Source organism: Scardinius erythrophthalmus, assembly GCF_964197995.2.
Source record: "Scardinius erythrophthalmus genome assembly, chromosome: 2".
In the NCBI taxonomy this organism is placed as follows: domain Eukaryota; kingdom Metazoa; phylum Chordata; class Actinopteri; order Cypriniformes; family Leuciscidae; genus Scardinius; species Scardinius erythrophthalmus.
Genome location: NC_138222.1, coordinates 37,845,446 through 37,861,033, shown reverse-complemented (window position 1 = coordinate 37,861,033; position 15,588 = coordinate 37,845,446). Strand labels below are relative to the sequence as shown.

The window sequence follows — 15,588 nt, the reverse complement described above, 5'->3', positions numbered from 1 at the left end:
AGCAGTTTCGTGACAGAATAAAACTTCTCTCCTCCTGGTTCTTCTTCTTCATATTATTAATATTATTATTATTTAGTGTTGTTGTTTAAGGTTTAAATTACTCGATAAAATAGGCCTATACTAAATAAATGTAAGCTACCCAAGTGAAAAAGACGTAGGCTACTGTTAAATATATTAAAATGCATTAAAGTATATTTGTATTGTAGGTCTACTAAAAACACTCAAGTACATTTTTAATGCATTTAATAGTACGTCTTTTTCACCTGGGTATGTATACTGAATCAAAGTTAAGTAGCCTATAATAATAATAATAATAAATAATAGGATAATAATAATCTTATTCGGGCCTCACTGAACCATTGGGTTCCTCCAGATGCTGGCTTTAACATAAGAGATCTTCCAGGAACCACTTAAATGTTAAAAGATATTCCAGTAACCCTTTTTATCGCATTCAAGTTCCTCTATTTTCCCCCAAAGCACTTTGAGGCCCCTTAGTGCCAATTGGGCATCGTTTAAATGCCACGGCCTACCTGAGCATTGTTTCTGACCATGTCCATCCCTTTATGACCACCATGTACCCATCCTCTGATGGCTACTTCCAGCAGGATAATGCACCATGTCACAAAGCTCGAATCATTTCAAATTGGTTTCTTGAACATGACAATTAGTTCAATGTACTAAAATGGCCCCCACAGTCACCAGATCTCAACCCAATAGAGCATCTTTGGGATGTGGTGGAACGGGAGCTTCGTGCCCTGGATGTGCATCCCACAAATCTCCATCAACTGCAAGATGCTATCCTATCAATATGGACCAACATTTCTAAAGAATGCTTTCAGCACCTTGTTGAATCAATGCCACGTAGAATTAAGGCAGTTCTGAAGGGGGTCAAACACAGTATTAGTATGGTGTTCCTAATAATCCTTTAGGTGAATTATTAGGAACACCATTATATATATTATTATATTCCTATAATAACAAACATTTTTAATATATATATAAATCCAAAAGCAAAACACCTGAAAAGAAAATGGTATGGAAATAGCTACTGAATGGAAATCAGCAGCTGACTTTGACACATTTATTAGCCTTGAAGTAAAGGTATTTATAGTTTTGGTTTCACTTTGAAAATTGATATATTGATATGTCGTTTTTTTTATATAAATAGAGAAAAAAAAAGAAAAAAAAGAAAGAAATGATTAATAGATTAAACATTGCCAACCTGGACAAGATGAATCTAGACTTAATGAATACTAGCTCGATAGTTAATGATTTGAAATGACATCAGTATTCAGGGATTGACTTGTAGGGTGGCGTAGACTAAATTGGACAGCATGCTTACCCTAGTATACCAAAATATTAAATATCAATCCCTCACTGGGGCCGCTAATATGGAAATCCTAGAATCGCCTCAGCATGCATGCTCGCACGTTGAATTTCCTCTCGTAGTTTATAGACACGCAGTGTGTCTATACCGCAGTACAGAAGTTTAAAGTAACGACCAATCACGTACCGGCGCCGTGGCTTAGTTGGTTAAAGCGCCTGTCTAGTAAACAGGAGATCCTGGGTTCGAATCCCAGCGGTGCCTTTTGTACCATGCAGGCATTACGCTACATTCAGGTACAAAACGCTTTACGACATATACTATAAAACGAAACATTTAAAATGGACTAATGAAACTGTAAATATATGGCAAAATATTCAAGTCGTATGTACGTTGCAGAAGCAGTGCAACATCTTTTGTATTTTGAAACCAATCTGTGCAGACATATTTAAAATGGCTCTCATATGATATGGTATTGTTCAGCAAGCATGTAAATAAGAAAATGGTGCGCACGCCACGCTTTGCAACGATGCATCCCTCCGTCCACGAGAGTGCAGGCTTTCACTGCCACAGACCTCACAGCTGGTGAGTGAGTCTCCCCCAGACAAACCATGAAAACAAACCAAGGCAAATTTCAGGAAAAAATGTCAGTGTTCGTTATTAGCATACAGCAGAATGTCTTACAAGAGTACCCTCGGTCGATTCTTAAGACGTTACATTTCAGTTGACCATTTTGGCGTTTAACGTTTGATCAGCAGCATTTTATCTTGGTGTTGCAGTGTTGTTTCGCATGTGATGCGCTCAGTAGTCTGTGATGGACAGGAGTCCACTGAGCTGCATTGCCGCGATTACTTCACCATGCATCAGGGCTTATTACATAATTGACAATTTGGCACCAAGTACCACTATAGAGGAAGTGGAACGACATTATTACTCGTTCGTATATGATGCAAAGTTAAGATAGTGATTAGTAAATGTCAAAGCTGTAGTGTTCGCATCAAGAATCAGTGTGTGTCCTATCCTATGTTGTCTCCCCTGAACCTCCAATCCCGTCTCTCCCCTGAAGGTCTCTCTGCCGTTCCCTCCACACAGCGCAATGAGGAGCCGCTCGAAAACAGGGAGAGACGTCGCTTTTGATGCTCGCGCAAGAAGTTAAATCGACCGTAAGCGTGAAACCGACATGAGATACGTGGTAAAAAAAATATACATATCTGGATTTGGATTATGAGGAAATGACTTGAGCTGTGAACAACAAGAAGATGACGGTGATGATGGAGAGAATCGGTTCGATTCGGCTTTACCTTATGAAATGGATTTGTCTGCGTTGGGCTTGGGTTTGTGTGGGTAAGTAGACTTTTTAGGGATTGTGATATTATCACACACACACACACACACACACACACACACACACACACACATAATTGTTATATAGTATAGAACAAACGAGTGAGGTGTGCGGTATATTTACATCAGAAGGTCTAATCACTTTTTATTACATTTGACCTTTTTCACCCACGTGTCAGAATTATATTAAATATTATTTCACTCCTAAGACCTGATGCAGGTGATTATAGGTTGGAGTATGGGAATGGCACCGATGACAAAGAAAGGTTAAGCGGCGCGCGCAGGTGTTGCAGCGTTCATACAGGGAAAATCCAGGAGGACAGATCAGCGTTTGGCTTGTTGCCATGACAGTTATAAACACGGCCTTATCAGTCTGATCTCCTCGAAGACCGACTGGCAGATTGTGAATTGTTTTGACAAATTTGTGTTATTGTGCAGTCATTCATAGATAAAAAGCAAATTAAGTTGTTTACGTGCAGTTCTACACACCTTGTTATAATTGACACCACATGTCGGTTACCACTTAATTGAAAAAAACAGTTTCAACTCTTTTAAAATGGTTTGCTGCTCTCCCAGTCTGGTCTGTTTGTTCGTTTTAAAGGGGTTTGTGACACTTTTCGGCAGGTCAAATTGAGAGACCATTTAAACCTGCTGAGCACCAGCTTCTCCCTGCACCTAAGTCCAACAAACCATCACTGGCTGGCTTGTTGTAGAGGAAAAAATATATATTTTCGAATACAATTATGATCAGATAATCTGATAACATAGTGATGACTAGTGCACAGTGACCTTTTCTACTTCCTCAGCATTTTGAGCATCAGTTTTGAGGATAAATTCTTATGTCCACAACTAGACTAAAGCTAAAGCAACGGTTTCACAGTCACAGTCAATCTATTCCTAGACAGCACTCTAGGCTTGCTTAAGAAACACATGATTTGTTGATGTCAGCTCAACAAACAATCACAGCTAGAAGAGAGAGAATATGTGAGAAAGAGACATCTGCTTTTACCTAGCAGATTCTCTCATATCAGAGGCAGAAGCACAGAAAGAGGACGAATGTGTGTGTTTTGTTGGAGGTGGTGGTGGTATCCAGTGAAGGAGTGGTGACAAAAGAGGGTTTGGTTGGGGGTGGGGGTGTGTTGATAGGACCAGTGACACCTAGAGCTCTTCGTCTCACACACACAGACAGACAAAGGGACCTTCTTCTCTCTTTCTTTATCATTCTCATCCACGCACATACAAGCCGTTCTCTTTGACTACAGATATCCTGTAACCAGGCATCTTATTCCTACTAAATGTGTGTATCACTGATATTGACACATTTTCCTTTTAGAGAATGTTCTGTCTGGTAAATGAAGACAATAAAGATGTTCATCTACTGTAATAGTTTGCAGTAGTTCTGAAAAAAAAAAAAAAAAAAAACCTGTGCCAGTCATCACAATAACAACAAAATGTTCTCATTTATGTGTAGAGGTGATTTGCTAGAATGTCATTTTGGAGGAGAGAAACAAAGCAGAACATTTTCAGCAGCCAAAAGATACAGAGAGAATATAGGTAAGACTGATCTGAGTTCAGGTTATGTGTGCTCTTTGTATCTGGGGATGTAAAAGTATGTCAGTGAGGTGATCATGAGCCTTGAGACTCAACATCTAAAAGTACTCAGAAATGATTTGTGCTTATATTGCAGGGATTCCCCTGATCTCTTTCCTGTTCTCTCAAACAAAGAACAGAGTGTTAGCTTCTGCTCTTCTAGCTTTGCCTAAGGCATTCAACCGCCCCTAGACATCATCATATGTAGAGTAAAAACTGTCGTTGGGTGTATGAGAGATGGCCGTTTACCCTGCAGGGTAATGAACAAGTGTTAGGGATGTGCTGCCGTTTATATTCAGGGGGATCTTACTGCACACCAAACGAGGACATATAAGAGAATTTTAATGTTGTGATTTCTATTACTGATAAAAATATTATTGAGAAATGTTCTTGTTTTTATGTTCAGCCCTAAATAAATGAGTATTATTAATAATAATTTATAGTTATATATATTATATACAATATTTAGGACAAATGACTGAAAATTCAAGTATTTTTTATTATTTTTGACTACTACTACTACTACTGCTAATAAATTAAATGCAAACATTAAAATGGTTATATAGTAAAAATCTAGTAATCACAAATATTTATCAAGGTTTGTTGAAGACACACAGCTTTCTTGAACCTGCCTTTAATAAACATTTACTTCTTAAATCTTCTTTCTTTACAGATGTTAAATTTATACATGCATAAATATACTTCCTTTTTTATTTAAATAGACTTTACAGTGATTCAGCATAGATAAAAGGGGAAAAAGATGATGTATGAGAAAGAAAAAAAAAAACGGTGTTTGGTTATACACTCACTTGCACTTTCTGTTTCTTCCTGGACTATTTCTTCCTTGTCTTATTGTGTTTCTGTCCAAATGCGTAATCATTAGCTCACACACTTCCACACTAAATTGAGTATTGTGTGTCTCTCTCTGATCCTTCTTGAGTGAGTGGATCAAATTCTATACATAAATCATACATACAGGTACCTACCATGCACTCAGGAATCCATAAAGGCTGATGTGATGTGCTGATGCCATCTCAATCACAGTGTGACAGCGGTGGTCACACACAAACAATGCCCATGTCTTCTGTGCGTGTTCCTCAGCTGCCTGTGGCGGTAAGGTGGAGTTACACACGGAGAGGAGAGGAGTGATCTACAGCCCATCATGGCCCCTCAACTACCCGGCCGGAGTGAATTGCAGCTGGAATATACAGGGAAGCCGTGGAGATGTGATCACAATAAGGTAGACGCACACAAGCAGACTCTCGCTGTGGGGATTATATGAGCAGTGTCTTGTTTATTCCTATTAACATGATACATTACAAGATTAAAGTGCCTGTTCAGCAGCTGTCCTGTTCATGGTATCTTGATATTGGAAATGTTTTACGAATTAGCATTTCCAATATCAAGATACCATGAACAAGAAGAAATGCTGTTGTTCATTAACAACAATTTGTCATGACAACTTTCACACTGTTAGGGCCCTTAATTGACTGTATGATATTTCCAGACCAAAAACAATTTTTCTTTGAAACTAATTAACTGGTTTGTGCATTTCAATGTTTATGAGCCTGTTTGCAAGTGCGCAGCATGTATATTGGTCTGTGTAGTCTTCCGTTTGAAAGCGCCTAGACTGCTGTATTGCTTGAGCTGACTGCAGGGATTTTATAATGTACTTTTTCTCGCCTCTCATACCACTGCTGTGAGTGTGTGTGTGTGTGTGTTTGGGCTTTGACTCTGCTTTAATGTAATGATTTTATCTAAAAGCATGACATCATCCCCCAATTCTCCTCAGAGATCTGTTCTTGGAGGAAACCCTAAGGTGGAAAAGGATAATAGTTCTGATCATTTCTTTTAATCCATTCTGGCTAATTACTCATTGCCTAAAAGCTGAGTAGAGGTATTTATGCTATCAAATAGATTTCTCACATTGCCTCAGACAGACTGGCATATAGAAAATCTGAACCCACTCATCTAAAACTAAGACTTGACTTTTGACAGTTGATTGCTAACATTTTCTGTAGTACCAGCATAAAGATTTGTTAGAAAGCAAAAAACTTAAAGTATTGTTAGATATTTAAACTTTTTTTTTTTTAAGTATCTAATAATTTATTTGTATTTAATGTACATTTAATTATTGCTGGAAAGGAAACTGATGGTATTCAGAGATTTTTTTTTGTATTATTATTATAATTTTCAACTATTTCTGAGTCTATCACAAGTCATTGTTGCAATTTCGACAAAGCCTCTTCTGTGTCAGCCAGACAAACATCAGCAGTTTTCACAATAATGGTTAATATATCACAGAAAACTAAACATTTAAGTTTGTGGGGGATAAAAACACTTGTTTATGATCACCAAATATAAGACACTGCAGCACTAGTGAAGTGATGGTTCTGCCAACTGTCAAAACTCTCTCTGGCACTGGCCCCAGGTCATCAGGTCATCCTTATTGTTGAGTCCTGTCTGAAATATATTGCATAATGTGTATGTGTTTGCATTTGATTGACAGCCAGAGGAGGTTTGAATGTCTGTATTTTAATGACTGTACAGACTACTGCTGGGACAACAGAACATTAGACCAGGCTGAGATTTGATTGCAATGATAGTGCAGTTCAGTAATGTATATCATATAAATGAAAAAAAGATGAAACTGATTTACTCTTCTGCAGACTGCAGGTTTGCATTTGATCTGTTATGCTAAAATCTCTTCAGTGACATGTTTCGTCACTCAGATGGTCATGAAACATCTTCAGATTATTGTAAAACTGTAGAGGAGACTTGGAGGATTTGGAGAGAGTGTGCAGGAGAAAGAGAACAGGGCAATAGATGTGTAACATTGTCAAGTTAGTGGCTGCAAAAGGCCCATTCTTCTGTAATGGTACTGGATGATGATTTTATCTCTCACACACCTCATAATAAAATCATATGATTTTTCATAAATAATTTGATCTTTAAAAATAGTTTAAAAAAAATGTGATGGGGACATGCTGCAAAGTAAGATTGACCCATTTATTCTGAAAAAGGTTAAAAAATATATATTATTCAAAGAGAAGACAAATCACTGCTATGCATTGATACTGTAAAAGCTGTTTTGTATTTTTAGAACATTAATTTGACATTTTCTGTAAATATTTTTAGCAGCTCATTTATTGTGGCTCTCATACTTCTTTTGATGATATTTGTTCTGGAAGTGTTCTTGCACATTATTGTACAGTGGAAGTATGCAATTCCATCGCATACATTAAGCACCGTGTGTTTACCGTGTCCAGTTTTCACAGCTTTGATGTGGAGGACACGGGGGACTGCAGGGGGGACTGGCTGCTGCTCGGCCCCACATGGAAAGCTGAGTATCGGTTCTGTGGCTCAGTTCTTCCTCCTCCCTTCATCTCCTCCAGAGGACGAGTCTGGGTCTATTTCCACTCTCAGGCCAACAGCTCCGGACAGGCACAGGGCTTCAGACTGTCTTATATTCGAGGTGAGTGAGCTTAGAGTGTGCATTTGTTCCATTAGAGCCTATTCAAAGAATAATTCACTCAAACATCTCATCATTTACTTAGTCATTATGGTCCAAACCCATATAACTGTTTTTCTTCTATGAAACATAAACATAGCATGAAAGAAAAGTTTGTATATATATATATAAAGGTGTGTTATACAATAAAAGTAGTTAATGCAACTCCTGCTCTATATTCAAATCTGGTGTCATGTTATTGGCTATTGTGTGTCTTGTGACCAATTGACATTTAGCAAGTTTTGATGCATGTGTTTGCATGTATGCATTCAAAACATCCCAAATGTCAACAGTTTGGGGGCGCTACCATTTTTTTCACGCAACTGATCAAAAATACAGTAAATGTGAAATATTTTTACAGTATAAATAACTGCTTTATATTGTAATATATTTTAAAATGTAATTTATTCCTTTGATGGCAAAGCTCATTTTCAGCATCAGTACTCCAGTGTCACATGATCCTTCAGAAATCATTCTAATATGCTGATTTGCTGCTCAAGAAATGCGTAATATTTTTGTGAAAACCATGACATTTTTTCTTAATTCTTTTTCTTCGATGAATTGAATAGTTGTATTTGAAACAGAAATGTAACGTATTGCAAATGTATGTAAATGTAATGTAAAATGTAAGAGAATTTGTAATGTAACCTTATATATCTTTACTGTTTTAATGCATCCTTGCTTACAAAAAAAAAAAAAACTTACTGAACACTAATCCTTAGAGAAGTGTGCATTATTCAAATGCAAACAAATGTTTCGTTTTTTTGCGTGTGAACTAATACTTTAAATCTTCAAACAGTGTTCAGAAGAAGTGGTGATGCCATATTATCCTTTTGTGTTCTAGGGTTTAATACAAAATGATTTGGCATAGTTTTATTATACTTTATTCATTTTCTTTTGAGTTTGAAATATTTCATCAAATTTAGTTCTCTTCCTGCGTTAGAAAGCAGCTAAATCACAAAGACTCTTTCCGCCGCATATAGATTTACCGTAAGCACAGATTGACCAGGCAAATGCAGGCTTTAGCAGATCAATAGTGTATGGCCATAGAGCCGTGATAAACGCTAATGTTACATAATGTACTATGAGAATTGATGTGCATATTTGGATAGCACTACTTTCAGTGCGTTTTAGATAGATCTCCACTGTTGATTAGATCTAATATGTAGCTAATGAAGATGAAGGAGATAATGGGCTGTCATTACTCAACTCCACAGGGCATGTGTGCATGTCATTGAGTGAGTGAGTGTGTGGGGGGGTGAAATGCTGTGTTTGTGCATTTTCCTTAGAGGTGCAGTTCAATCAATAACACTGAACGGCTGTGTTTGTTAAGCTGTCACCAGGCAAACACCATCTGCAGAGTGGGTAGATTTGATTGGCTTTTTTGAACAGTGTCAGTGTTTACGTGTGCAAAATACTCAAATCTCTTCTTCTCTCTTGTCTGTTTTTTTCTCGTTAGGTCGACTGGGTCAGAGTAGTTGTGAGAACGATGAATATTTATGTGGAAACGGTAAGTGCGTTCCACGTTCCTGGCGCTGTAATGGATTGGATGAGTGCGGAGACAATACAGATGAAAGGATCTGTGCCGCCCCACCCACATCCGCCCGGGTGAGTCTGTGTCCGCCAGGCACCTTGCAGTGCTCTGATATCCAATCTACCCGCTGTCTGCCGGTGTCTCTGCGCTGTAACGGAGCCCGGGACTGCCCTGACGGATCTGACGAGTCCCACTGCCCCGACACGTCCTGTGGAAAACGCTTAGTCAACTTCTACGGGACGTTTGCCTCACCTGATTTTTTCCGTCCAAACAGGAGCAGCGGCACAGATCTTCACTGCACGTGGTTCCTGGACACACAAGTATGATAAGAATCTCAGTCATTCTTATTTTGAGCTGCCTTTCTGCAACATTTGTCTTTATGACATTGAATGATTGCAATTATGAAAAAAAAAAAATTTTCTTTGTGTACAGTTTGTATTTCTGCTTTTCCATAAGCACCACCTACTGTGAGAGAGTGATTTTGCATTTTCATTCAAGCCGTTTTTGTTCAGACCAGGAGCATACATAATCATGTGGTTCATCATTTATTATTTGAACTGTAAAGTTGTCATTTTACATATAAGGAAATTACCATAGGCATTGGTGTTGTTTCAAAACAATGTTGCTACCCAAACAACATGTAGTTCTATTTCTAATATCATACTTTTCTGCTGATTTCAAGAAAAATTCCCCCAGTCACTTTGTTTGCCAGTCTGGAATTTGCAAGTATTATCAAATCACTTACGGTGTTCCTCGTGACTGTTTTTGCTTCAGGACCCAAAGCCGCTGGTGCTGCAGGTGGACCTACAGCTGGGTGTGGGAGACTCTGTGCGCGTTTACGATGGTTTGGGAGAGCGTGCAGAACGCCTTCTGCAGAGTCTCTCTCACCATAATAACCACAGACGAGCTCTGCTGGAATCTTCCCAGGGACAGATGAGCGTCTTCTACCACGCTAAACCACACAGCCCTGGACATGGATTCAATGCTACCTACCAGGTCTCTTATTCTAAAATATTCTTATATTAAAATGAATATTTTATGGAGTAACCATTTTATAAAAGCGTTATGCTCCACGTCGTGCCTAACAACGCCCCTTAGCTATTCTAAATCCACTGTAAAACATGGCTTCAAGGGGCTTATTGCTTCATTTTAAAATATTAATGTTTTGATCTAATGAATGCAGCCTTGTGGTGGTGAGCATAAGAGAATTCTTTCAAAAACATTTTTAAAAAAGTCTATCAACCCCAAATATAATCAGTTGGGTGAAATTTAAGTGGTTGGGTGAAATTTGGCAGGAAATTTGAGTTTTACATGATTAGGTCTTGTATTGCAGAAACAGAACTGACAAAAAACAACAACTCCACAAGTAACCTGCAGTTAAAATGTTTTAACTAAAAATGGCGATAGAGAGGCCAACGTTCCACAATGCAGCTTTAACTAGATATCCATAAGCAAAACTGTGAAATAATTTGTGCTTACTACAGTTCATGACACTGTGACACTAATGATGTTTAACCTCCACCCCTCTCTCTGCAGGTTAAGGGATACTGCTTTCCAGGTGAGCATCCGTGTGGCACAGACGAGGGCTGTTACTCTGAGCTGCAGCGCTGTGATGGCTACTGGCATTGTCCTGGGGGGCGGGATGAGGAGGACTGCCCCTTGTGCCAGCCAGGAGAGTATCCCTGCGAGGGTGGCAGTGGGGCGTGTTACTCGGCTTCTGAGAGGTGTAACAACCAGAAGAAATGCCCCGACGGCTCGGATGAGAAAAACTGTTTTGACTGCCAGCCTGGAAACTTCCACTGCGGAACCAACCTGTGCATCTTTGAGACGTGGCGGTGCGACGGGCAAGAGGACTGTCTCGACGGCAGTGATGAAAGAGACTGTCTGGCGTCTGTGCCCAGGAAGGTGATCACAGCGGCTCTGATTGGCAGCTTGGTCTGCGGGCTGCTGCTGGTCATTGCACTGGGTTGTGCCTTTAAACTCTATTCGCTCAGGACAAGAGAGTACAGGTGAGGTCATTTCCATCTGTTTCCTGTCTGCATTTAAACTCATAGCAAAATAAGTCAGGGACTGTATAGTGATTTCTGGATTCTTTTTTTTTTTTAATCTGTATTTTTCTCTTAATAAAACAAAATTTATCTATTTGATAATAAAAATTATGTAAGATAATACTTTCTATTTTTATTTATTTTTCTTAACCCATTTGCAATTTTCTTTTTTCTGACTAAATTTTGTTTTTGCTTAAATATATGTTTTTGAAAGAACTCACCTAGGCTGCATTTATTTGACCAAAATACAGTAAAAACAGTAATATTGTGAAATATTATTAGAATTCAAAATATTTTTATTTTAAAATTGAATTTATTTCTGTAATGGCAAAGCTGAATTTTCCGCATCATTGCTCCAGTCTTCAGTGTCACATGATCCTTCAGAAATCATTCTAACTTTTCTGCTCAGGAAACATTTCTTATTATTATCAATGTTGAAAACAGTAGGTGCTACTTAATATTGGAAATGATAATATGTATTTTCAGAATTCTTTGATGAGTAGAAAGAACAGCATTTATTTGAAACAAAATACTTGTAAAAGTCTTTTCTATCACTTTCACTTTTACTGCCTCTTTGCTGAATAAAAGTATTCTTATTTATAAATATTACTTTATTTAAAAAACCTTACTAACCTCAAACTATTGGATGTTTGTGTATATTTAAAAAAAACGAACTAACATCTTAATATCTCTTGTCTTTTTCTAATGATGTTTAGAAATGAAAAAAACAATCATTGGAACACGTCAAGAACGTCAATCTTTGTTCTTTCTTTTCTTTTAATTGGTAATGTTCCTTATATTGTGCTAAATGGATTCACACTGTAGTTCAGTTCATTCTCCTACTTAGACACACACACATAATCAGTGAGAAACAGAAAGTCATTGAATCTTAAAACCTATTGCTGAAAGTTAGAAAAGCTGGTCCCAATGAGAGAAAGAAAGAAAACATGAAATGAAGGATGACTCTCTTGTTTCCCTTTAAACAAAATTGCATCTCCAGCAACAGCCCATTTGTTGCTTTGGGGGGTGATGCGCTGTTTTTCTCTAGTTAGCCTTGTAAAGACACAGCAGCACCCAAAATACCCGCACTTCATCAAACTGTCAAAATACCGCTGGTTAACAGCGCCTGGAGATTCTAGAGAGATACGCTGCCTGCATGTGTTCAGTAGCTTTCCTTATTAAAAAGCCTTTGTATGTTCCTCTTTCTCATTAGAGCTTTTGAAACCCAGATGACCCGACTAGAGGCGGAGTTCGTTCAGAGGGAGGCTCCGCCCTCCTATGGTCAACTGATAGCTCAAGGTCTCATACCTCCCGTGGATGACTTTCCAGTCTACAACCCCACACAGGTGTGTGAATATGACATTGCAATCCTTTATACTACTTCAATTCAAATTCAATTCAAATTTGAGTTTAAATGAGCCGAAATTAAAATAAATTTCAATAAGTGTCATTTTTAACTAGAAAAGGATGACAATAATGGCTTGACAATGTCTTGTCTGAAAGTTTAAAAAGATTTGCAGATTGGTTTATTTGAAAAACAAATTTGTATTTAATTTATTTCCTTATTTCCTCTTTATATTGAATACAATTTAGACCTAAAATGAAAGAATTCTTAATTTTTTTTAGAATGACTTTACCTGTTTGTCTGAATTGTAATTCAGTGAATTCTACTTCCTTTGTGCCAGTTCAGTTAAGATTTCACAAAACCCACAAAGACACTAAGCAAACAAATATGGCAAACAATATGATAAAAATGACAAACAATTTCCATGTTTTCCCCATTAAATTACTTTTTATTTATTGTGTGATTCTTTCTCCATGATAAAAAAAAATTCGGATAAAATTGTTCTCAACTGAAAAGCTATAATGACATTTTTTTAATGGACTGCATATTTTAGCTCTACAAATTAGCAACAGAGGCTTAAGATAAGATGCGTAAGAAATGAGTTCTACTCACACTAGAGTATTTAAGAACATAAAACGAATGTCTTGAAATAAAACAACTGAACAATGTCTTGAGCTGTGGTAAGCGTTATTTTTCAATTATTCAAAGGCCTGTCGGCAAGTACGGGACTTTGCATCATGTGATTAAACAGGCGAACGCTGTCTCCATAGTAACTGTAGAGAGACCAACTGATTGACTGACAGTTATTTGATAGAGCCTGTTTCTCTGTTCTCTCAGGCGTCTGTCTTGCAGAATCTCCGTTCGGCTATGCGGAGACAGATTCGCCGTCACTCCTCTCGTCGTTCCTCGTCACGGCGGCGTCTCGGTCGTCTGTGGAATCGCCTGTTCCATCGTGGCTCTCGGTTACGGGGTCAGATCCCTCTCCTCACGCCTCCGGGTCACACGCACACAAACGCACACCCCGATCTGAGCCTCCACAGCTACAACACAGCGGACGATGGCGGCGAGGAGTCGCGAGAGAGTGCGGGACAGACTCCGCCGTCCTGTTCGACGGTGGCGCTGGGATTGGCGCTGCAGGCTCACACTGAGGCCCTCTGCCTACCTGACAGAGAGTCTCCGGCCTCTCCTCTCTCTCTGCCCTCGCCCAGCTCGCCCCGCTCCACCTCTGACACCCTCGAGGACGAAGATGATGAAGATGACAGATGTTCAGAGGGGATGAGAGCGAGATCCAAACAGGGCATTTCCCCAAAACAGAAAGAAGCCGATAGTCCCCCTGGACCCCCCGATAGCCCCAAACGCAGAACGAGCCGGTCAAGATCCTCCAGACGGCTGGTGCAGGAACTGGCTGCAGAGCTCAGAGGAGTCTCTCTCCTACGCTACACCTCTGTGGGCATCTCGCCGCTTTCTTCCCCCGAGTCACCCACGTCCTCCAGCGGTCAGTCTGAGGAGCAGAGGAGCTGTCCTGCATTCAGAAAACCACACACAGACTCGCTCACATATGCTCATGGACACTCCAGGAAATCATCAGGAACGGAAGATGTTCCTGGTGACTGTGTCAGGCTTTGCAGACTCACAACTAGTGAGGAAGAAGAGGATGAGATTCTGTTAGTGCACTGAGAAGCCTTCATCAGCCTCCCGATTCTGATTTTGTGCCAACACAGTGAGCCTTACCAGGTTCAACCAACAGCCTTCCATCCAGAGTCATAAAGTACGTTTACATGCGCAGTAATAATGAAGCTTTTTGCATAGTCGAGCTACAGACTTCATCTGACTGTATATATAAAACACAATTTGAATGCAAATATTTGAAGGATTAAAGACATGTTGAGCGTCACTTCTGTTTTTTGGAAAATGTCACAAGGCCAATTGTAGTCTGGATTGCGCGTATACATGCTGGACGAAGCCGAAATGCAGTCACGCCTGGGTCTGTTAGCCTGACTTTGCAAAAAAACAGACTGGTATTATTTCAGTCAGGCTAAAGCGTTTACATGACATTTGAAAAAGACAAAGTATTGCTTTAGTTGGACTGAAATTGAAGTGCATGTAAACATACAGTATCGTTCAAAAGTTTGGGGTCGGTTAGAATTTGTTTGTTTTTTAAAGAAATTGATATTTTATTCAGCAAGGATGCATTACATTGATCAAAAGTGACAAAGACTTTTACATTGTTACAAAAATTTCAAATAAATGCTTTTCTGGAATTTAATGAAAAAACTAAAATACAACTGTTTTCAACATTGATAATACGGTAATAATAAGTGTTTCTTGAGCAGCAAATCAGCATACATGAATGATTTCTGAAGAATCAGAAAATACAGCTTTGCCATCACAGGAATACATTATATTTTTTTAATATATTACAATAGAAAACAGTTATTAAAAATTGTGATGATATTTCACTATTCTATTTCACAATATTACTGATTTACTGTATTTTTGTTCAAATACATGCAGTCTTGGTGAGCAGAAGAGACTTCTTTCAAAAAATGTTAAAAAAATCTCAGCAACCCCAAACTTTTGAATGGTAGTGTACTTGCAGATTTGGAGCCTTGTAGTTGCAGAATGTTTGCCGTCAGAGTAGAACACCGGTGAGTCGACCTTAGCTCCGACACTGAGGTTTTTTTTCTTTGGTCATACTTGATTAGATGATCTCACAGTTCAGCTCCAGCATTCAGTATGATTGTTCACATGCTAGAAATCACCAAAAAACATAATAAATGTGGCTACACATATGTGCATAAATACTATCCCTCATGGAATGTCATATCAATAACACAGAACTTCATATGCCTGAATCTTTACTTCTCATCAATAACATTCTACTTTGACCTT

General features: G+C 38.7%; 1 protein-coding gene across 2 annotated transcripts; it reads left to right on the top strand.

The window, feature by feature from the left end:
• Nucleotides 1-1,803: 1,803 nt before the first annotated feature.
• Nucleotides 1,804-15,544, top strand: lrp3 (low density lipoprotein receptor-related protein 3). Of its 2 annotated transcripts, none has more exons than XM_081359016.1 (9): nucleotides 1,804-1,909; nucleotides 2,391-2,668; nucleotides 5,360-5,498; nucleotides 7,528-7,733; nucleotides 9,229-9,623; nucleotides 10,078-10,299; nucleotides 10,840-11,312; nucleotides 12,565-12,697; nucleotides 13,534-15,544. In XM_081359016.1, the coding sequence occupies exons 2-9, from the start codon at nucleotides 2,584-2,586 to the stop codon at nucleotides 14,371-14,373; spliced, it is 2,493 nt and encodes an 830-aa protein (XP_081215142.1). In that variant the 5' UTR covers nucleotides 1,804-1,909; nucleotides 2,391-2,583; the 3' UTR covers nucleotides 14,374-15,544. The 2 variants fall into 2 exon arrangements, with proteins under 2 accessions (XP_081215142.1, XP_081215143.1); XM_081359017.1 differs by having other exon boundaries at nucleotides 1,903-1,970.
• The last annotated feature ends 44 nt before the right edge of the window (nucleotides 15,545-15,588 follow it).

Bases quoted from the DNA above. Each gene is read 5' to 3' on its own strand.
- lrp3 (XM_081359016.1), top strand. From the start codon at position 2,584: ATGACGGTGATGATGGAGAGAATCGGTTCGATTCGGCTTTACCTTATG. The intron at 7,734-9,228 runs GTGAGTGAGCTT...TTTTCTCGTTAG, and splicing joins CAGACTGTCTTATATTCGAG to GTCGACTGGGTCAGAGTAGT. The intron at 9,624-10,077 runs GTATGATAAGAA...TTTTTGCTTCAG, and splicing joins CGTGGTTCCTGGACACACAA to GACCCAAAGCCGCTGGTGCT.